The 22,457-nt window shown below is 46.2% G+C and overlaps 2 protein-coding genes across 8 annotated transcripts in view; both read right to left on the bottom strand.

Annotated features, from left to right (window-relative positions):
• LOC127006914 (coiled-coil and C2 domain-containing protein 2A-like) overlaps positions 1 to 16,657 on the bottom strand; it is a 37,270-nt gene extending 20,613 nt beyond the window's left edge. For all 7 annotated transcript variants that reach the window (XR_007759902.1, XR_007759904.1, XR_007759905.1 and 4 more), the window contains exons 1-11: positions 16,311 to 16,657; positions 14,169 to 14,282; positions 12,239 to 12,316; positions 10,661 to 10,748; positions 10,428 to 10,529; positions 9,454 to 9,603; positions 3,894 to 4,032; positions 3,610 to 3,739; positions 1,999 to 2,214; positions 1,234 to 1,659; positions 396 to 566 (exon numbers count right to left, since the gene is read on the bottom strand). Coding sequence is in view for 1 of the 7 variants with exons in the window: in XM_050877255.1 (XP_050733212.1) it covers positions 396 to 566; positions 1,234 to 1,659; positions 1,999 to 2,214; positions 3,610 to 3,739; positions 3,894 to 4,032; positions 9,454 to 9,603; positions 10,428 to 10,529; positions 10,661 to 10,748; positions 12,239 to 12,316; positions 14,169 to 14,282; positions 16,311 to 16,424 (1,728 nt within the window). In the remaining 6 variants the exon portion in view is untranslated. The remainder of the gene's footprint in view (positions 1 to 395; positions 567 to 1,233; positions 1,660 to 1,998; positions 2,215 to 3,609; positions 3,740 to 3,893; positions 4,033 to 9,453; positions 9,604 to 10,427; positions 10,530 to 10,660; positions 10,749 to 12,238; positions 12,317 to 14,168; positions 14,283 to 16,310) is intronic.
• Positions 16,658 to 19,229: 2,572 nt separating this feature from the next.
• The window catches only part of LOC127006907 (uncharacterized), an 83,584-nt gene continuing 80,356 nt past the window's right edge, over positions 19,230 to 22,457 (bottom strand). The window contains exons 36-37 of the mRNA XM_050877253.1: positions 22,168 to 22,336; positions 19,230 to 21,875 (exon numbers count right to left, since the gene is read on the bottom strand). Of these exons, the coding sequence (XP_050733210.1) occupies positions 21,661 to 21,875; positions 22,168 to 22,336 (384 nt within the window). The 3' untranslated portion in view covers positions 19,230 to 21,660. The remainder of the gene's footprint in view (positions 21,876 to 22,167; positions 22,337 to 22,457) is intronic.

The raw sequence follows: 22,457 nt of genomic DNA, 5'->3' as shown, positions 1-22,457 counted from the left end.
TATGTAGTACCATACCTCCCTATCACGTACACGTGTGCGGGACGGTGATAAAGGGGTTAAGGGAGACGGGGAGGGGGTGGGTGAGGTATAAGGGTAGGGAGGGAATAGTCTGGGGGTTGGTAGGGGTGTAGGCGGGGCTAGACGAGTACCCCACATTCGTTCGAATGTGCATACGACCTTAGTGACCATGCCTGGCTTCGGCTTAATATACAGGAGTAAACTCCTTCGTAAACACATATAGCAATATGCTATGTGGGCCATAAATTATGTAGGGGTGTAAAAGGCTTGGTGTTGAAATACCATACTGATCCGACAATTTGTTTAGGAATTATTTGCGAAAAACAGTGTAACACGGCCAGTGAAACCCATAGTAATGACCCTTGACCTCCCCTGACCTTGTGTTTCAGAGGTGGCTTAGGAGGTTTGGCAGGTCTGGGAGGCTCAGGGGTGGCCAGGAGAGTGTCGTCCTGGGCTGCCTGTATAAGGGCCTCCTCCTCCTCCCCCTCCATTGTGCTGCCCTCCTCCAGTGTCCTCCTCCGCTCCTCCTGCCTCCTCCGCGCCTCCTTCTGTGTGGGGGAAGGATGGAGGGATTGAGATAGAGGAAGGAGGAAGAGAGAAAAAGAAGGGGATGAAGGGAGAGAGAGAAAGGAACAGGGTTGGAAGTAGAGGAGGAGGAGGAAGACATGGAAGAAAATGCTTGAGGTAAAAAGAAAAGAGAGAGAGAGTAATTGGAGGAGGAGGAGGAGGAGGGGAAGGAGGAACACTTAAGGAAGGAGGAGGGAGAGAGAGAGAAAGAAGGGGAAGGATGGAGGGAGAGAGAGAGAATGGATAAAGAGTTGGAGGAGGAGGAGGAGAAAGATTGGAAAAGAAAGAAAGGAGAGAAAGAAAGAAAGGAGAGAGAGAGAGAGAGAGAGAGAGAGAGAGAGAGAGAGAGAGAGAGAGAGAGAGAGAGAGAGAGAGAGAGAGAGAGAGAGAGAGAGAGAGAGATAGAGAGAGAGAGAGAGAGAGAGAGAGAGAGAGAGAGAGAGAGAGAGAGAGAGAGAGAGAGAGAGAGAGAGAGAGAGAGAGAGAGAGAGAGAGAGAGAGAGAGAGAGAGAGAGAGAGAGAGAGAGAGAGAGAGAGAGAGAGAGAGAGAGAGAGAGAGAGAAACAAATACTGCTTCTAATTCTACGTTTTTTCATTCCTTTTGTAATTCTTCCTCCTCCTCCTCCTCCTCTTCCCCTCTTTACTCACCCTCTTCCTGTGCTCGGTCCTCCACGCCACCATCTCCCTCTCATACCTCTTGCTCTGGACATCAAACTCCAGCTGTCTCTCCTCCAGTACCTCCCGCACCTCCTCCTCCAGCTCCACCTTCCTCTGTTCCTCCTCCTCCACCTGCTCCACCTCCTCCTTGCGGATTAGGAGCCTTATGGAGGTGGCGTGGACTCTTGAGGATCGGCGGAGCTCCTTAATGGACTTCCACACTCGTAAAAGTCGGGTCACGAGTTCACGGTCTCTCTCGGCCTCCGCGTTTGCTTCCTCCCTGCACGCCTTGACCTCCCGGCGGTAGATTTCAAGCCTCCTCGTGGTGCCCAGTTCATCCCGGGCTGTCCTGGGGCGCTGCTGGGTCTGGTCTGAGGGCTCGGTCTTGCGTAATTTGGCCAGGGATTGACGTAAGACCTGGAAAGGGATGGGAGAGAGGAGGTGAGGGAGGGAGGAGAGAGAGGAGGAAGATAAGGAGAGAAGAATGAAAGGAGATACAGAGAGAGAGAGAGAGAGAGAGAGAGAGAGAGAGAGAGAGAGAGAGAGAGAGAGAGAGAGAGAGAAAAAGGAGAAAAAAAAGAAAATGAGAGAGAGAAGATAAAAAAAAGAGAAAGGAAGGAGACAGAGAGAGAAAGGAAAGAAAACAGAAAGGAAGGAGAAAAACAATGAGAGAGAGAGAGAGAGCGAGAGAGAGAGAGAGAGAGAGAGAGAGAGAGAGAGAGAGAGAGAGAGCACTGTTCCGAGCCTCCCACTCACCGCTAGCTTGGCCTGGAGGATGCGAGTGGCCCCCAGGCTCACCCGTTCCTTGTAGAGGGTGAAGTCGCGGGTGAGCTGGGCCGCCAAGACGTGTTCGGGGGAGAAGAGCGGGTGGTGGGTGAACCTGAGGCCACACAACTCCAGATCCAGGACTCCACCACCACCACCACCACCACCACCAATGCTGTCCTGGAGTAGACTGTCATTGGGCTGGGGCTGAGAGAGAGAGAGGGAGGGAGAAAGAGAGAGGGAGGTTAGGTTAGGTAAGGTAAATCACACACACACACACACACACACACACACACAAGGAAATGATGAAGAAAATACTAACAACACTGATAAGACCAAAACTTGAATATGCTGCAGTTGTGTGGTCGCCTCACAAAAAGAAGGATATCAGAAAGTTGGAAAGGATACAGAGAATTGCAACTAAAATGGTCCCAGAACTCTCGAATATGACGTACGGAGACAGATTGAGGGAGATGGACTTGACGACACTGGAACAAAGAAGGGAGAGAGATCTGATCATGCTGTGTAAGTTGGTAAATAAGTTTGATGAGGTGGATAAAGATGATCTCCTCTCTACTTTTTTTTTTTTGTGTGTGTGTGTGTGTGTGTGCCCTTGAGCTGCCTCCTTTGTTGTAAAAAAAAAAAAAAAAAAAAAAAACTGTGAGAATGCAGGGGCTGAGAGGACATGGAAAGAAACTTAATAAAGGAACCTGTTTGAGTGACTTGAAAGAGTATAGTTTTCCACATAGAAGTGTTAACACCTGGAACAGCTTGCGGGAAGAGGTGGTGGAGGCGAGCAGTGTCCACCAAATGAAGGAAAGGCTGGATGAATGTAGATATGGAGACGGGACTATTAGGCTGGTTTTACAAGACAGTTTCGCTTCTCACACAGCTATTTCTAAAGGTCAAAGAAGGGATCAATCAGGTTCTAATGAGTTATTCTTATGCTCAGGGTACAGAAGAAGGGTCAAACTACCACCAGGGTCATAAAACTACTCCTGGAAATGCCCACAACTCCTACGAAAGCCTTATTTCTAAAGGTCAAAGAAGGGATCAATCAGGTTCTAATGAGTTACTCTTAGGCTCATAGTACAGAGGAAGGGTCAAACTACCACCAGGGTCATAAAACTACTCCTGGAAATGCCCACAACTCCTACGAAAGCCTTATTTCTAAAGGTCAAAGAAGGGATCAATCAGGTTCTAATGAGTTATTCTTAGGCTCATAGTACAGAGGAAGGGTCAAACTACCACCAGGGTCATAAAACTACTCCTGGAAATGCCCACAACTCCTACGAAAGCCTTATTTCTAAAGGTCAAAGAAGGGATCAATCAGGTTCTAATGAGTTATTCTTAGGCTCAGGGTACAGAAGAAGGGTCAAACTACCACCAGGGTCATAAAACTACTCCTGGAAATGCCCACAACTCCTACGAAAGCCTTGTCAAATATGTGTTCTTGGGCAGCGAATTGTCTTATAACACGACCCTTAGAATCAGACTATTAGAGGTCAATACAAATAGGTAAATACACACACACACACACACACCCACAACACACACACACACACACACACGCATCAACACCACCTCAACACCAAAACTCACCTCCATGAACACTGTCATCGCCTCCTTGTGGTGTTGAGCGGCCTGGAGGTGCGGAGGGAGGTGGTGATGAAACTGCTCGCTGACTGGGGTGTTGAGGCGCTCCAGGGAACCAGTCTCGGAGAACCAATGCCTGAGGGAAGGGAGATAATCAATACCTCCTTCTCCACATCCTCCTCCTCCTCCTCCTCCTCCTCCTCCTCCTCCTCCTCTTCCATTACCAACACATACTAAGACAAGACAGTTCAACACCTCCTCTTCCACCTCCTCCTCCACCTCCTCCTCACCGGTTGTTTTGGCGGAGGAGTCTGTTCTCCACAATGTTTCGGTTGGCCGGGGTGAGGAAAGGTTTCTCTCCGACGTAGAGACCTTCCTCCACTGGGTCCCGCAAGCTCCTCCCTTCCTCCAGCTTGCTCCGAACGTCACCTGGAGAGAGAGGGAGAGAATGGAGGAAAGGGAGGAGAGGAAGGGAAAGGAGAGAAAGGGAGGAGAGGAAGAGAAAGGAGAGAAAGGGAGAGAATGAAGGAAAGGGAGGAGAGGAAGGGAAAGGAGAGAAAGGGAGAGAATGAAGGAAAGGGAGGAAAGGAAGGGAAAGGGAGATAATGGAGGAAAGGAAGAGAAAGGGAGGAAAGGGAGGAGAGGTAGTCAAGGGAGAGAATGGAGGAAAGGGAGGGAAAGGGAGGAAAGGGAGGGAAAGGGAGGAGAGTTTGTTAAGGGTGTCTTCTTGAAGGTTATACTCTTACATTAGGTATTTCCATAGGCCTAATAAAGTGATCGAGGTCCATAGGCTTATATATTTTGGGAGAGAATGGAAGGAGAGATTCTTAAGCTTTACCTCTATCATATATATTTAGCCATTTATATATCTATCTATTATCTATCTGTCTATCTATCTATCTATCAAGAGAGAATGTGAGTAAATATTATTCTTTCCGTTCCTTTCCTTTCCCTTCTCTTCCCTTCCCTTTCTCTTCCTTCCCTTCCCTTCCCATCCCTTGCCTTTCCTTTCCTTCCCTTTCCTTCCCCTCCTTTCCGTTCCCTTCCCTTCCCATCCCATACCTTCCCTTCTCTTCCCATACCTTTCCTTTCCTTCCCTTCCCTTCCTATCCCCTCAATTCCATTCCCTTCCCTTCCCATTCCATACCTTCCCTTCTCTTCCCTTCCCTTCCCTTTCTCTTCCTTCCCTTCCCTTCCCATCCCTTGCCTTTCCTTTTCTTTCCTTCCCATCCCTTTCCATCCCATCCCATACCTTCCCTTCCCTTCCCTTCCCATCCCATACCTTACCTTACCTTACCTTCCCTTCCCTTCCCTTTCTCTTCCTTCCCTTCCCTTCTCATCCCTTGCCTTTCCTTTCCTTTCCTTCCCTTCCCATCCCATCCCCTCCATTCCCTTCTCAGTGGAGAGGCCCTCCACTGAGACTGTGCCCTCTCCAGACGACCCTCCTGCTTCACGGGAGGACGTGTTACCTGCCTCACAGGTTGACTCCCAGCCTGCCTCACAGGATAACCCCCAGCCTGCCTCACAGGCTAACCCCCAGCCTGCCTCACAGGCTAACCCCCAGCCTGCCTCACAGGCTAACCCCCGGCCTGCCTCACAGAACAACCGCCAGCCTGCCTCACAGGCTGACCCCCAGCCTGCCTCACAGGCTAACCCCCAGCCTGCTTCACAGGCTAACTCCCAGCCTGCCTCACAGGACAACTTCCAGCCTGCCCCACTTAACGCTCCTCTTCCTGCTTCACAGGATGTCGGGTTCCAACCTGTAAGGAATGGAGCCAAACCGAAGCAGGCAACCAAGGATTTACTGACCCCCACTACCTTCAATAGGTTCCAGGTGCTGGCAGACACCATGGAGGATGAGTTCGAGACTCGCCTAGTTGGGGACTCCATGGTGCGTGGCCAGCTGGTTGAGTTCTGTGGTCGTTCATCAAACGGCCGCAGAAAACGTTACTGCTATCCAGGTGCCAGACTGGACGACATCACCGCAGCGTGCGATGATGTCACGAGAAATGCCGACCGAAACACCCTCTTTGTCATTCACGCTGGGCCGTTCTGAGGAACTGCTTGAGAAATACCGCCGCATGATCAAGCAGTATAAACGTAAAACGGATGCCAGTAACATCATAATCTCAGGAATCCTCCCGAGGGTCGGTGCCGAATCTAGCTTTTACAGTAAGGCCTTCAGCACAAACAACAGACTTCAGTCCCTTTGCTCACAAGAAAACGTCCAGTTCGCTAACTTGTGGAACAATTTTTACTACGATTCGGACTTGTTCCTTCCTGATGGCATTCACTTAAACCCTGTTGGAGCAGCCCGTTTCGGGAGGCTGCTCTGTGACCAAGTGGCTCTTCGAAAGCCAAAAACGCGGAGGCGAGAACACCAGCAGCTCCACCGTAAGGGAGCACTCAACCCGCGAAACCCCCTACTCGAATCACATTAAAGCTTCCTATGTAAACGCTCGTAGCCTACGTAACAAATTTGAAGACTTAGAAGTCCTCGCAGCTACAAGTCATTATCACATCATCGGAGTCACATAATCTTGGATATACACTTCAAATAGAGATTTAATTGCGGAATATAGATTACCGGGTTATACCATCTTTAGTCATAAAAGAGAGAACAGACAGGGTGGAAACGTTATCTTTTATATCCACAACTCTCTCCATCCAGTATCCGTGAAAATAGATATTATAACCAATGTAAACACGGTCTTCATTGAAATTAAAAATAAATCTCGTTAAATAGTAATTGGACTTATCTACAGACCACCAAGGCAGACTCTTGATATCGACCACGCATTAAGTGAATTATTATTAGAAACAAGTAGCAGTTGCGAGGCAGTAATTGTTGGGGACTTTAACTTGCCAGTGAAAAGATGGGGTGAACCGTTGAACTGTCATACAGGGCTCGACCTGTACATAAATTTACTAGAAAGTGATTTACATCAACACGTTCAAGAACCGACTTGACTTGACCTTGACCTTATCTTTTCAACAACAGCTGATCTAGTTAACGAAGTAAATTTTGGTCCAATTTTTAGCTCTAGCGATCACCAAACAATCACATTCAGCATCAATATGAAAGAAAGTAAAGTAACTCCTAGTAAAGAAAAGGTGCCTGATTATCAGAGAGCGAATTTTGCAAGACTCGATCAATTCTAAATAATTCTGACTGGACTGAAATCACGGCGAAACAGATATTGATAAATCTTGGGGGCCTTCACCACAATATTGAACAATGCCATAAGCATATGCGTACCCTATCGTAACAGACGTTCAGCTTCTAAGAAGAAACCCAAATGGTGGAATAACGAAATTCAAAATAGCCTATCTCTTAAAAAACGCGTATACAGTAGGTACATATCATCTCAGAGCGAGGCTGACAAACTAGAGTTGGACAGAATTCGCCGTGAAACCAAGAAATTAATAAAACGAAGCAAGAAAATCTTGAAGAATATATAGCGGAAACAAGTAAATCTAATCCTAAAGAATTTTTCAGCTATGTAAATAATAAAAGTCACTCACTTGTGGTATCGGACCGCTTGCTAATGAAAATGGTAACCACACGAACGATGAAAATGAAATGGCTACAATCCTAAATAACTTTTTCGCATCCGTATTTACCGACGAAGATTGTTTATCACCTCAACCGCCGGAGGTTAGAAGGACCGAAAAGATGTTAAGTGGCGTGCTCATCGTAGAAAGTGACATTTTACGCACAATTGAAAAGATTAAAGTAAGCAAAGCTCCTGGTCCAGACAAAATTACCCTAGGGTCTTAAAAGAAATCAAACATCAAATTTGTAAACCGCTCTCCATCATATTCAATAAATCTTTAACAGCTGGAAAAGTTCCGTCGGATTGAAACTTGCAAATGTCACACCAATTTTCAAAAGGGGACAAGTCTCATCCTGGAAACTATCGACCATTTAGCCTGCCATCTCTTGTTTGTAAGTTAATGGAGACGACCATGCGCGACAATATGGTGAAATTCTTCAAGAAAATAATATAATAAATAATTCGCAACATGGCTTCCGTAGTAAACGCTCGTGTTTGACTAACTTACTTGATTTTTCACTATATTTTGAGGTGTTCGATGAAAGCAGATCAGTAGATATCATATATCTGGATTTTCAAAAGGCATTTGATAAGGTCCCCCACCAACGATTACTCAGCAAACTACTGGGGCACGGTATCTCGGGTAACATTCACAATTGGCTTGCGGACTGGCTCTCTGAGCGGAAACAGAGAGTAGTTCTAAACGGTGTTACATCTAACTGGCTCGATGTCAAAAGCGGCGTACCTCAAGGATCAGTGCTTGGCCCCATGCTCTTCTTAATTTATGTTAATGATATCGATGATGGGCTCACTTGCAAAGTATCAAAATTTGCTGATGACACAAAAATTGCTAGTAAAGTAACTGCGATACTCGACGAAGAAGCTTTACAATCAGATATAGATCGACTTGCACGTTGGGCCAATCAATGGCAAATGAAATTTAACGTTGAGAAATGTAAAGTGTTGCACATCGGAAAATATAACAATCGCGTTCGGTACGTAATGAATGGCCAACAACTTTCTGCAGTAAGTAAAGAAAAGGATCTTGGAATCACTATATCAAGCGATTTAAAGCCCGGTCAGCATTGTTCAGAGGTAGTTAAAACTGCAAATAAATTGGTTGGCTTCATCGGACGAGTCTTTAATAATAAATCGGAAAAAGTAATATTAAAACTGTATAATTCGTTGGTTCGACACCGTCTAGAGTACTGTGTACAGTTTTGGTCTCCCTACTACAGAAAAGACATAGAAAAGTTGGAACGGGTCCAACGAAGAGTAACAAAGATGATTCCTAGGTTGAGAAATTTGTCATATGAACAAAGGCTTAAAGAAGTAAATTTATTCAGCCTATCAAAACGAAGAATGCGAGGCGATCTAATAGAAGTGTTTAAAATGTTCAAAGGATTCAGTAATATTAATGCGGAAGATTACTTTACAATTGATCGATCAAATAGAACAAGAAGAAATCACAATTTGAAGATAAGTGGTAAAAGATTCTCGTCGCACGAAGCTAAACACTTCTTCTTCAATCGAGTTGTTAATATTTGGAACTCTCTACCTTGTGATGTCGTTGATAGTACAACAGTTACGGCCTTCAAGAATAGATTAGACAAGTGTTTTGAATCCAACCAGCAACTAAGATATTACTCATTGTCGTAATAACGTTAAGTTCTTTCGAATACTGGTGTCCTTGTCCGCTTTTATCGCCCGGTTAGTGGTAGCAGTAATGGTAGTTCTTTCCTCTTTCCTACATAAATTCCATGCAGTTTTTCCATGCTGCATGGTTCTTTTTCCTTTCCTGCCAGCTTTGGCTGGAGGGATGGGGGGGTGGGGAGGAGCCTTTGCTGTCCTTCATCTTCCACCTTTGATTAGATAGTTAGTGTAGCTTGTCACAAACAGCCTCGTAAGGACCAGCAGGTCTGCTGTTGTTTGTTCTTCCTTTGTGTTCCTTTGTGTTCCATCCCTTGCCTTTCCTTTCCTTTCCTTCCCTTCCCATCCCATCCCCTCCATTCCCTTCCCTTCCCTTTCTCTTCCTTCCCTTCCCATCCCTTGCCTTTCCTTTCCTTTCCTTCCCTTCCCATCCCATCCCCTCCATTCCCTTCCCTTCCCTTTCTCTTCCTTCCCTTCCCATCCCTTGCCTTTCCTTTCCTTTCCTTTCCTTCCCTTCCCATCCCATCCCTTCCCTTCCCTTCCTTTCCCATCCCATCCCATACCTTCCCTTCCCTTCCCATCCCATACCTTCCCTTCTCTTCCCTTCCCTTCCCTTCTCCTCCTCCTCCTCCTCCTCACTTACTAGGCAGACTGGAGGGCATGAAGAGGGTGGAGCGTTGCTGGGCTCGCCGGAGGTGCAGGGGTACATAAACAGCTGGTGCCTGGTGGGTGGGTGGACAGGGGTGAGTGCCAGGGGTGACACCAACCAGCATGTGGCCCTCCTCGTCAAAGCCTGTTGGGGGAGGGGGGGGGGGGTTGACAGGTATATGACGTGATAGAAACATGTTATTTTCTTTGTTATTTTTTGTTATTTTCTTTGTACTTACTTAGGAGAGAAAGGAGAGATGGAAGAAGAAGGGAAGGAAAGGGAGGAAGGGAGGAGAAAGAAGGCAGGGAGAAGAGGAAAAGTAGGGAGAGAAAAGAAGGAGAGAAGGAAGGGAGGAGAGGAAGGAGGTAGAGAAGAAGGGAAGGACAGGGAGGAAGGAAGAAGGGAGGAGGAGAGGAGGAGAGAAGGAAGGAGAGAAAGGAGGCAAAGAAGAAGGGAAAGACAGGGAGGAAGGGAGAAGAGAGAAAGAAGGGAGGAAAGGGAGGAGGGAGGAAAGGCAAGGAGAGAGAAAAGGTAGGGAGAAGAGAAGGAAGGGAGGAGAGGGTGAGGAAGGGTAGGAAAGAAGGGAGGGTTAGGGTAGTAGGAGGAAGAGAAGAGAGAAAGAAAAGGAGAGAGATAGAAGGAAGGGAAATGTGAGGATGGGTAAAATAAGGGAGAGAGAGAGGGAGGAAAGGGGATGGTAAGAGAAGGGTAGGGAAAGAGATGTAGGAGGAGGAGAAGAGAGAAAGAAAAGGAGAGAGGAAGGGAAAGATGATGAGAGAGGCAAGGGAGGAAGAATGGGATGAAATGAAGAGAGAGCAACAGCAGAAGAAGGAAGAAGAAGAAATAAAATAAAGGAGAACACAGAAATCACAATATCAGAAAGGAGGAGAGAAAGATGACAGCTACAAGACAGTGAGTGAGTGAGTGAGTGAGTGAGTGAGTGAGGGAGTGAGGGAGACTTAACATACCTTCACCTTCCTCCTCCTCCTCCTCTTCTCTCTTCTTCCTTTCCTCCTTTCTCTCTGCGGTGGTGGAGGAAGATGGAGAGAAGATGTCCTGGAGAGAGAAACCTGGAGGAGAGAAAAATAATGATAATAATAATAATAATAATAATCATAATAACGTTTTCTTCTCTCTCTCTCTCTCCTTTCCTCCTCCCTCCCTCCCTCTCCTTTCCCTCCATTCTTTCCTCCATTCTTACCTGGAGGAGAGGAAGGTGCGATAGGCTTCTCCTCCGGCCATATCCTTGTGAAGAATTCCTCCCCTTCGATCCTGGAGGTAGCCCGGGCCTATGGCGAGAAGTAGTAGTAGTAGTAGTAGTAGTAATAGTAGTAGTAGTAGTAGTAGTAGTAGTGGTGGTGGTGGTAGTTGTATTAGTATTAGAAGAAGAAAAAGAAGAAGAAGAAGAAGAAGAAAAATGAGAAAAAGAAAAAGAAGAGGAAGAAGAAAAAGGAGAAAAAGAAGAACAAGAACAAGAACAAGAATAACAAGCAGAAAAAAAATCTAATGTGTACAAATATATCTCATTCTCTCAAGCCTGTCATCATAAGCAATAGTATAAGCCATTTAAGTATAAGTATTAGTAGTATAAATATTAGTAGTTTAAGTATAAGCCAATGTACAAAGGGTCAGGCTCAATAAGTATCAACAGTATCCTTAACAGAGCTCAGTTGAGGCAGTCGGAGAGAAGGGAGGAAAGGGAGGGAGGGAGGGAGGAGAGAAGGGAAGGAAGGGTAGGGAGGAGAGAGAGAAAAGGGAGGTAGGGAGGAGGGAACATAATAGCTCTGTCCCTTCTATATCAGACACATTAATTACTATCACCAGCTGCAAGGGAGAGAGAGAGAGAGGAGAGAAGGGAGAGAAGTCAGGAGAGAAGTAGAGAAAATAATGGCTCTGTTCCTTCTACATCAAACACATCAACTTCTATCACCAGCGTCACAGCCCAAGGAACGTCACCTCAAGTTGCGAGGGAGAGAGAGAGAGGAGAGAGAGGATGGAGAGGAGAGAAGGAGTTGAGAAAATAATGGCTCTGTCTCTTCTACATCAACCACATCAACTACTATCACCAGCGTCACAGCCCAAGGAACGTCACCTCAAGTTGCAAGGGAGAGAGAGAGAGGAGAGAGAGGAAGGAGAGGAGAGAAGGAGTAGAGAAAATAATGGCTCTGTCTCTTCTACATCAACCACATCAACTTCTATCACCAGCGTCACAGCCCAAGGAACGTCACCTCAAGTTGCGAGGGAGAGAGAGAGAGGAGAGAGAGGAAGGAGAGGAGAGAAGGAGTTGAGAAAATAATGGCTCTGTCCCTTCTACATCAACCACATCAACTACTATCACCAGCGTCACAGCCCAAGGAACGTCACCTCAAGTTGCAAGGGAGAGAGAGAGAGGAGAGAGAGGAAGGAGAGGAGAGAAGGAGTTGAGAAAATAATGCCTCTGTCTCTTCTACATCAAACACATCAACTTCTATCACCAGCGTCACAGCCCAAGGAATGTCACCTCAAGTTGCAAGAGAGAGGAGAGAGAGGAAGGAGAGGAGAGAAGGAGTTGTGAAAATAATGCCTCTGTCTATTCTACATCGAACACATCAACTTCTATCACCAGCGTCACAGCCCAAGGAACGTCACCTCAAGTTGCAAGGGAGAGAGAGAGAGAGGAGAGAGAGGAAGGAGAGGAGAGAAGGAGTTGAGAAATTAATGCCTCTGTCTCTTCTACATCAACCACATCAACTACTATCACCAGCGTCACAGCCCAAGGAACGTCACATCAATGGGTTACCTCCGTCGCCGCACGCTGCCATAGTTTTCGAGGGTCTAGTGCGGAGGCCTCGGGTGCTGGTTCCGCTGTCTCTATGTGCTGAAGCAAAGGTCGGACACACACTTAGCTGGGCCTTAAACTATAGCCACTAACGTTAACTAGACAGGGATAGATATGTCTCTGTTTCATCCCTTATTACAGGTTTTAAATGATGGCTGTATTGTGTTAGGGAGGGACATGTATTACTAAGGGACAGGCATTAGCTAGGTCTTACTCTACACCCATTAATGTTAACTAGATAGGGGTATATATGTCTCTGTTTCATCCCTTATTACAGGTTTTAAATGATGGTTGTATTGTGTTAGGGAGGGACATGTATTACTAAGGGACAGGCATTAGCTAGGTCTTACTCTACACCCATTAATGTTAACTAGATATGGGTATATATATCTCTGTTTCATCCCTTATTACAGGTTTTAAATGATGACTGTATTGTGTTAGGGAGGGAGATGTATTACTAAGGGACAGGCATTAGCTAGGTCTTACTCTACAGCCATTGATGTTAACTAGATAGGGGTATATATGTCTTTGTTTCATCCCTTATTACAGGTTTTAAAAGATGGCTGTATTGTGTTAGGGAGAGACATGTATTACTAAGGGACAGGCATTAGCTAGGTCTTACTCTACACCCATTAATGTTAACTAGATAGAGGTATATATGTCTCTGTTTCATCCCTTATTACAGGTTTTAAATGATGTCTGTATTGTGTTAGGGAGGAACATGTATTACTAAGGGGGATAGGCATTAGCTGGGCCTTAAACTATAGCCACTAACGTTAACTAGATAGGGATATATGTATGTCTCTGTTTTGCCCCTTATTACAGGTTTAAAATGATGTCTGTATCGTGTTAGGGAGGGGCATGTATTACTAAGAGAGACAGGCATTAGCTAGGTCTTACTCTACACCCATTAATGTTAACTAGATAGGGGTATATATGTCTCTGTTTCATCCCTTATTACAGGTTTTAAATGATGGTTGTATTGTGTTAGGGAGGGACATGTATTACTAAGAGAGACAGGCATTAGCTGGGCCTTACTCTACACCCATTAATGTTAACTAGATAGAGGTATATATGTCTCTGTTTCATCCCTTATTACAGGTTTTAAATGATGTCTGTATCGTGTTAGGGAGGAACATGTATTACTAAGAGAGACAGGCATTAGCTGGACCTTAAACTATAGCCACTAACGTTAACTAGATAGGGATATATATATGTCTCTGTTTTGCCCCTTATTACAGGTTTAAAATGATGTCTGTATCGTGTTAGGGAGGGGCATGTATTACTAAGAGAGATAGGCATTAGAGGTCTTACTCTACACCCATTAATGATAACTAGAGCGGGATATATATGTCTCTATTTCTCCCTTATATGATGCTTGTAATATGTTATGGAGGAGCATATATTACTAAGGGGGACAGGCATTTGCTAGGTATTAATCTACAGCCACTAACAGTAACTAGAGAGGGATATATATGTCCTTGTTTCCTCCTTTAATATACTGTGTCAGGGAGAAAAAAGGGGAACTATATATATTACTAAGGGGAAGGCATTAGCTAGGCCTTACTGTAGTGCTTTTAACATTAACTAGAGAGGATTATATGTCTCTGTTTCCCCCTTATCACAGGTAGTAAATGATGCATATACTTCAACACTATCTTATCTATACACACACCACATCAACAGGTTTTATTGAGCACTACAGCACTTCCATTACACTGCTACATGGGTGCCAACACTAACCAGCTGCAGTGCCAATTATGTGAGCTTGAGTGCCAAAATTATTAAAAGTGTGGCCTCTAGCTTGTCAAACCATCAATGAACTATCTATCTATCTATGGTCAACTAACACCAGAATCATCTAAGCTGTAATGTTATCCTTGGTACTTACCTCGTCAAATCTGGTAGTGCCACGACCAACCAGCTTCTTGCGTAGTCTCCCGGCTTTCCTGCGCTCACCGGTGCCACTGGGCCCAGCTAGCACCACCTGGCTCTCACTCCCACCCTGTAGAGAAGAGGCCTTGAATATAAGATCACATAGGTCCATATTCTTCCTAAGCTGCCTGCCAGACGAGTCCTCTTGACACACCTGCCAGAGTAAGACTGAACCTGCACCACCTTTGACTAGGCTACAAATCCTTCTTGGAGATGAGCCCTCGTACCTACCCCTGACTCCTGCCCCTACTGCAGCATGCCCTCACTGGCCCCCTACCACACTATCTCCTTGACTGCCCTACCACAAGAAGACTGAGAGATGGCGCTGGCACTGAACAACACCAGCACAACTTGCAGTACAATGCTGCTGCTGAACTGGTGGCACTCTCTCAAGACAGAAAGCTCCTCAGGCTCACAAGGACTACCCCCCCCCCCCCCCTCAATAATAAGACAAGAGAATACTAACTGCACATCAAAAATTATCTGAGCCCACCCCCGAACAGAAGTGTGAAAATAGAAGATTAAATTCTGTACACTTCTTCTCACTTACAAGTTTCCTGAAGTCCTGTTGTGTCCTTTCCTTTCCTTTTCTTCCCTTCCCTTCCTTTCCCTCCCTTCCCTACCTTTCCCTTGCCTTCCCTTCCTTTCCCTTGCCTTCCCTACCTTTCCCTTGCCTTCCCTTCCTTTCCCTTGCCTTCCCTTCCTTTCCCTTGCCTTCCCTACCTTTCCCTTGCCTTCCCTTCCTTTGCCTTCCCTTCAATTCCTTCTTCCTCTCCATTGCACCGTGACAGCAGGCAATTTGGACTCCCCACGATCGAGAAAGGGAGAAAATGGAGGAAAGGGAGAGAAGGGGAGGAAAGAGAGGATAGTTTCTTATGACCGTATTCCTAAGGTTGCTGACTCACAGTAGTTTATTTCCATAGGCCTAAAAAAGACTGAGGTGGGCACAGGACAATGACCCACTCACAGTAGTTTATTTCCATAGGCCTGAAAAAGATTGAGGTGGGCACAGGACAATGACCCCCCCCACCCTCCCCATCATGCAGCGACTGTCACCTGAAACCTCATCAACGGTAAACGGTAATGCCTCTGTGCCTCACCTCATCAACTGTAAACGGTAATGCCTCTGTGCCTCACCTCATCAACGGTAAACGGTAATGCCTCTGTGCCTCACCTCATCAACGGTAAACGGTAATGCCTCTGTGCCTCACCTCATCAACTGTAAACGGTAATGCCTCTGTGCCTCACCTCATCAATGGTAAACGGTAATGCCTCTGTGCCTCACCTCATCAATGGTAAACGGTAATGCCTCTGTGCCTCACCTCATCAACGGTAAACGGTAATGCCTCTGTGCCTCACCTCATCAATGGTAAACGGTAATGCCTCTGTGCCTCACCTCATCAATGGTAAACGGTATTGCCTCTGTGCCTCACCTCATCAACGGTAAACGGTAATGCCTCTGTGCCTCACCTCATCAACGGTAAACGGTAATGCCTCTGTGCCTCACCTCATCAACGGTAAACGGTAATGCCTCTGTGCTTCACCTCATCAATGGTAAACAGTAATGCCTCTGTGCCTCACCTCATCAACGGTAAACGGTAATGCCTCTGTGCCTCACCTCATCAATGGTAAACGGTAATGCCTCTGTGCCTCACCTCATCAATGGTAAACAGTAATGCCTCTGTGCCTCACCTCATCAATGGTAAACAGTAATGCCTCTGTGCCTCACCTCATCAACGGTAAACAGTAATGCCTCTGTGCCTCACCTCATCAACGGTGGCAGTAATGCCTCTGTGCCTCACCTCATCAACGGTAAACGGTAATGCCTCTGTGCCTCACCTCATCAACGGTAAACGGTAATGCCTCTGTGCCTCACCTCATCAACGGTAAACAGTTATGCCTCTGTGCCTCACCTCATCAATGGTAAACGGTAATGCCTCTGTGCCTCACCTCATCAACGGTAAACGGTAATGCCTCTGTGCCTCACCTCATCAACGGTAAACGGTAATGCCTCTGTGCCTCACCTCATCAACGGTAAACGGTAATGCCTCTGTGCCTCACCTCATCAACGGTAAACGGTAATGCCTCTGTGCCTCACCTCCTGGCCGCCGCCGCTGGAGAGAAGAGGAGGAGGAGGAGGATGCTGAAGGGCCGCTGGGATGAACCTGGCGGCCTCTCCCTCAGCCTGGCCCTCGACGTCCCGCATCCTCATGACCTCACAGCATCACTCTGACCTCTGCTTGAAGACGCCGCCCTGACCTCATATCAAGCACCTTTTCACCGTATTTCTCTACATCTGAGGCTGGAAGGACGACACGGCGGAACTTCCCTTGGCCGAAATATAACGACGGACACCATTACAAGCCGTCACGAGGCAAGGTAACTTAGAATTCAGTGTTTTTCCAGATGAAGTTGAAGAGTGTAAACAAACAGCATCTTGACAACCACCCAAGACCAAGACCAGGACCGGAGAGGGAATGGATACTACTACTACTACTACTACTAGAATGGATACTACTACTACTACTACTAGAATGGATACTACTACTACTACTACTAGAATGGATACTACTACTACTACTACTACTACTACTAGAATGGATACTACTACTACCTACTACTACTAGAATGGATACTGGATACTACTACTACTACTACTACTAGAATGGATACTACTACTACCTACTACTACTAGAATGGATACTGGATACTACTACTACTACTACTACTAGAATGGATACTACTACTACTACTACTACTACTAGAATGGATACTACTACTACTACTACTACTAGAATGGATACCCGTGGTAGAGTCTCTGCCTTGCGCTTCGGCGGGTTGCTAGAGCGTGGGTTCGAGACCTATCAGTTCCCATGGGGGTGGAAAGGTGGGCCCTTTCCGACACCCTCAGCCCCGTTGTTGGGCCTCCTCCTTGAAAGACTTGGGTATCTCTCTACCAGCCGTCTGGGGCGTTGCGCGACATGCACCGCCTACCTCCATTTTGGTAGATCCCCAACGAAAAAAAAAAAAAAAAAAAAAAAAAAATAGGCCTATGTACAGGGGACACCTCTTGGAAAATGCTGCACGCTACTTAAACTTTTATTCCGCTACTTATTACGAGCTGAAATGGGGGGTCTTATGTGTATTGGGTGACTTTAGGTTGAAATACGCTTCTTTAGAAGTGTGTGTATTGCGTATTGTTGAAAGATTTGACAACTCTGGAATCTTGACAGAGAGAGAGAGAGAGAGAGAGAGAGAGAGAGATGGGACGAAAGAGGAAGGGAACCGTATGAGGAAGGGAGAGATAAGGAAGGAAAGAAAGTGGAAGCAGAGGAAAAATGTGAAAAAATGGAAGGAAAAGTGAAAGAATGAATGAATGAAGGGAGAAAGAGAAAAGGAGAGGAAGAGATGAGAGAGAGAAGGAATTAAGGCAGGGAGGAGATGGGAGGAAGGAAGAGAAGCTAGGGGTATGGGAGAGAGAGAGAGAGAGAGAGAGAGGAAGCAGGAAGGGAAGGTAAGGGTAAAAGATGAGAGAGAGAGAGAGAGAGAGAGAGAGAGAGAGAGAGAGAGAGAGAGAGAGAGAGAGAGAGAGAGAGAGAGAGAGAGAGAGAGAGAGAGAGAGAGAGAGAGAGAGATGGTAAAGGAGAAGGGAGTAACAAAAGGAGAAGGCAGGAAGATGGGAGGGAGGGAGCTGTATGGGCTTCAAGATGAGGAGTATCAATATGACTCTCAGCTAATATAATTTTTGGAGGAGTCTTTTCTCTGCATAATTTTTGCCCTTGATTTGCCTTCTATACCATACAAAAAAAAAGGGAAAAAAATGGGGCTTCCTTTAAGAAGATGCACAAAAGTTGATGAATCTTATCTTATCGCACCTTCAATCTGCTTTCATTTTTCTATTTCTATTGCTTTCTTTCATTGGGAACTGCGCTGGACTGAGAGATACGAGCTGTGTCTTTGTCTCCCATACAGGGTCAGATGGGGTCATGACAGGCCTTCTCCACTCTCTCTCTCTCTCTCTCTCTCTCAGCCTGCACAATGCCCAGGATGCCAGATACAAGAAGTTCAAGATGGGAGTGGACCACCTGTACTACGGCATTCCCAGGAGATACATGCAAGCCTTCCGCCATAACTAACTATGTATATATATCTTACTTAAACTACTGTACATTAATGCCTTTGTGCTAGGTGAGACAAGGCAGCAGACAGACCCTTCCATGGCACTGGAAATAAGTACCAAGATTGCCCTGCCAAATGTATTAAGATTAATTTTGTATTACTTAACTTTGTATTAGATTGTGTTAGGTGAGACAAGGCAGCAGACAGACCCTTCATGGCACTGGAGATAAGTACAAAGACTGCCCTGCCAAATGTATTAAGATTAACTTTGTATAACTTAACTTGTACTAGATTAATCCCCTCCACTGTTAACCTCATTCCTTGGGCTGAACTCTATTGTGTGTGATGGGTTTTCCAAGTATATCTGACAGTAATAAAGGCAATAAGTACAAAGATTGCTATTAATTAATTTTGTATAACTTATAACTTGTACTAGATTAATGCCTTCCACTGTTAACCTCATTCCTTGGGCTGAACTCTATTGTGTGTGATGGGTTTTCCAAGTATATCTGAAAGTAATAAAGGAGTATTTATGTATATGTTGACTGTGACTGACTGAATATCCTTTACTGAAGCCCCTGCCTGAGGTCACACTTCCTGGAGAACAGAGTGAAGACCTTGAATGTGATGTCTTGAAGGAACTCATTGCTGAAAATATAAGATGAAATTCTGTACACTTCACTTACAAGCTTCCTGAAGTCATGTGGTGTCCTCTCCTTTCCTTCCTTTCCCTTGCCTTCCCTTCCTTTCCTTTCCCTTCTCTTCCCTTCAATTCCCTCTCCCTATCCTTCCCTTCAATTCCCTCTCCCTCTCCTTTCCTTCCCTTCCCTTCCTTTCTCTTGCCTTCCCTTCCCTTTCCCTCTCCCTCTCCCTCCCCTTCCCTGAAAAAAATCTATCATTCAAGAGTTTATTATTTATTTAAAATATATATACTTTGATAAACCTTTGACAAATGTATCAGTGGCTGTACAAAGGCAGGTTACTGGGTGAGTGAAGCGTGCCTCCAATGTATTAAGAGTAACAATAGTGGGTGTGAATAAATTAAGAATAATTACAGTATAACAACAGGGAAAGTCTCCACCACTTAAGTTATGGGAAGTCACTGCCTCGGCGTGACTTAACGGTAAGGCTAAGTGTGTTAAGAAGGCTCGTACGCCCTTGATTAAATGTCCTTGCTTAGACGTACTCGCTTAAATGTCCTTGCTTAAATGTCCTCACTTAAACTTCCATGCTTAAACATCCTCGCTTATAACATCCTTGCTTAAAGATTCTCACTCATACGTCCTTACTTAAACACTCTCACTTGAACATCCTTACTTAAACATCCTTACTTAAACATCCTCACTTAAACATTCTTGCTTAAACAGTCTCACTTAAACGTCCTTGCTTAAACATCCTTACTTAAACATCCTCACTTAACATCCTTGCTTAAACATTCTCACTCATACGTCCTTACTTAAATGTCCTCACTTAAACATCCTCACTTAACATCCTTGCCTAAACATTCTCACTTGAACATCCTCACTTAAACATCCTCACTTAAATGTCCTTACTTAAACATCCTTGCTCAAACATTCTCACTCACATGTCATCGCTTAAACGCCCTCACTTAAACATCCTGGCTTAAAACATTTGTAAATTAACCAAATAAATATGACAATAAATAGTGGAGAGAGGGAGTGAGAAAAATGCTCCTCATAACACTCGGTAGAGAAGCCGGAAGTTATGTTTATCAGAACCGGAAACGTGGACAGTCGCTGAGGTTGTTAAGATACATAATAATAACGTATTGCTATGAATTATTACCGTGGGTTGGGTTAAGATATTTGGTTACCTTCATAAACTCTCGTAATCTCATCTATCGTTTATCACTACAAACGTATATTAAGTTATTCAACATAGTAACAGTATTCAATGTGTTCCTGGGCCTTCAAGGTGGGTAAGGGTGAGTGAGGGAGTGGTCAGTATTATACTCTAACAGGTCAAAAAATATTACGAGTCCTATACATGTTTACAATACATATTTACAAACCTTCAGATCGATTCCCGCACTGACGACCGGCCTAAGACAAGCTTCTGTGGTGGACAGCAGGTGGTTAAGCTTTGTTCCACCAGCTGGCACTCCTTACAGGTGGTCTCACAAGGCAGGTGGTTAAGCTTTGTTCCACCAGCTGGCACCTCTTACACCAGCTGGCACTCCTTACAGCTGGTCTCACAAGGCAGGCAGTGTAGCTTTGTTCTTTTCTGGCTAATGAGCGATAGGGGATTGAACTCGCCAGCTGACATCCCTTACAGTTGGCACCCCTTACAGCTAGCACCCCTTACAGCTGGTACCCCTTACAGCTGGTACCCCTTGCAGCTGGTACCCCTTACAGCTGGCACCCCTTACAGCTGGTACCCCTTACAGCTGGTACCCCTTGCAGCTGGTACCCCTTACAGTTGGTACCCCTTGCAGCTGGTCTCACACAGTAGGCGGTGCAGCTTTGTTCTTCTCTGGTTTATGTAGTGATGGGGGATTGAACTCACCAGCTGACATCCCTTACAGTTGGCACCCCTTACAGCTGGTACCCCTTGCAACTGGTCTCACACGGCAGGCAGTGTGGCTTTGTTCTTCTCTGGCTTATGAACAGATGGTGGGTTGAACTGTGCATGCCAGAATATGAACCAGAGATCAACCAGCTGGCATCCCTTACAGTTGGTCTCACAAGGGCCTGTCGCACCTCCAACACCCTTCTTGAGCAGCCCTTCCTTGCCGCCGGCCGCCACAGATGTCGAGTCTCCCGGCGGATGTTGTTGTGGGCTGTCCTTGTTGGTTGAGGATGGCACGGGATGTCTGGCTTCATCTCCGACACTGGCAGCAGAACCTCCAACACTCCCCCTGTCCTTGAGTAACACTGGGGGAATACTGGGCTTTACAGGGACAATCTTTTTCCTTGGAAGCAACGACTGTGTTTTCGAGACTTGAGAATCCCGCTTAACCTTGCTAGACTCATCCTGTGGGCTTGGAGAAGGAGAACCACCACTGCCGTGACTCCTACGAACGGAAGACGCCGTGCTCCTCATGTACGAACGGAGCGCACCGGCAGGTAGCGACTTTCTGGAGGGGCGGTTCGCAGTGATCGGGGGCGCGCATTCCTCCTGCACGCGTTCCATGAGTGAGATGAATTCCTTCTCTGTGGCAGCGCGGCTCCATGGCACCCTCAGCATCGCCATTCCACCTCTGTTTTGTGTCGCCAAGGAGCAGGAAGCGACACTGTTCCGCCGGGAGAGATGCGAACCTCCCGCCTTGACGCCACTGCCCTCCTCAGCGATGGAGTCAAGCGGGTCGTCTAGATAGGGTCCGTGACGGCGTGTCGCATCTCGAACACCTTCTTGCGCGTCGCCACCATGCCTGCCAGGGGTGAGGGGAGGTCTGGGGTCGGGGCTGGGTTGGTAGGTGGCCCTGACCCCCCCAGACAAGGGCCACCCAATAAAAAAGACGACACTCCGGACAGGCGCGGACAGCTGGGGGACCTTAGCAAGTCTGGGGGGAGAGACGGAATTTATTTTTCAATTTTTTATTTATCATTATTATTATATTTAATTTTTTTTATTCAGGATAATGAGAGAGGAGAGAGAGAGAGAGAGAGAGAGAGAGAGAGAGAGAGAGAGAGAGAGAGAGAGAGAGAGAGAGAGAGAGAGAGAGAGAGAGAGAGAGAGAGAGAGAGAGAGAGAGAGAGAGAGAGAGAGAGAGAGAGAGAGAGAGAGAGTGTGTGTGTGTGTGTGTGTGTGTGTGTGTGTGTGTGTGTGTGTGTGTGTGTGTGTGTGTGTGTGTGTGTGTGTGTGTGTGTGTGGTGTGGTGTGTGTGTGTGTGTGTGTGTGTGTGTTACCTTGCATGTTGGCCGCGGTGAGCAGAATGGCCTCCAGTTTCTCTCTAAGAGTGGTGACCTCGTCTGTCCTCAGCTGGCGCTCGGCTTTTAAGAAATGACCCAACTGGCGGCACAGCTCCCCCAGGTCACTCTCATGCTGCAGTGACAACGCTTTGGCACCCAGTTCATCCAGTGCCACTAGGGCCAACTATCACCTCTGTTTCTGGCACCCTTAAAACTTCTACTATGAGACCAATCACTACAGCCAACCATATTCT

Source organism: Eriocheir sinensis, chromosome 34 (genome assembly GCF_024679095.1).
Source record: "Eriocheir sinensis breed Jianghai 21 chromosome 34, ASM2467909v1, whole genome shotgun sequence".
Classification (NCBI taxonomy): domain Eukaryota; kingdom Metazoa; phylum Arthropoda; class Malacostraca; order Decapoda; family Varunidae; genus Eriocheir; species Eriocheir sinensis.
Note: the sequence above shows the minus strand (reverse complement) of the source record. Positions and strands in the feature narration are given on the sequence as shown.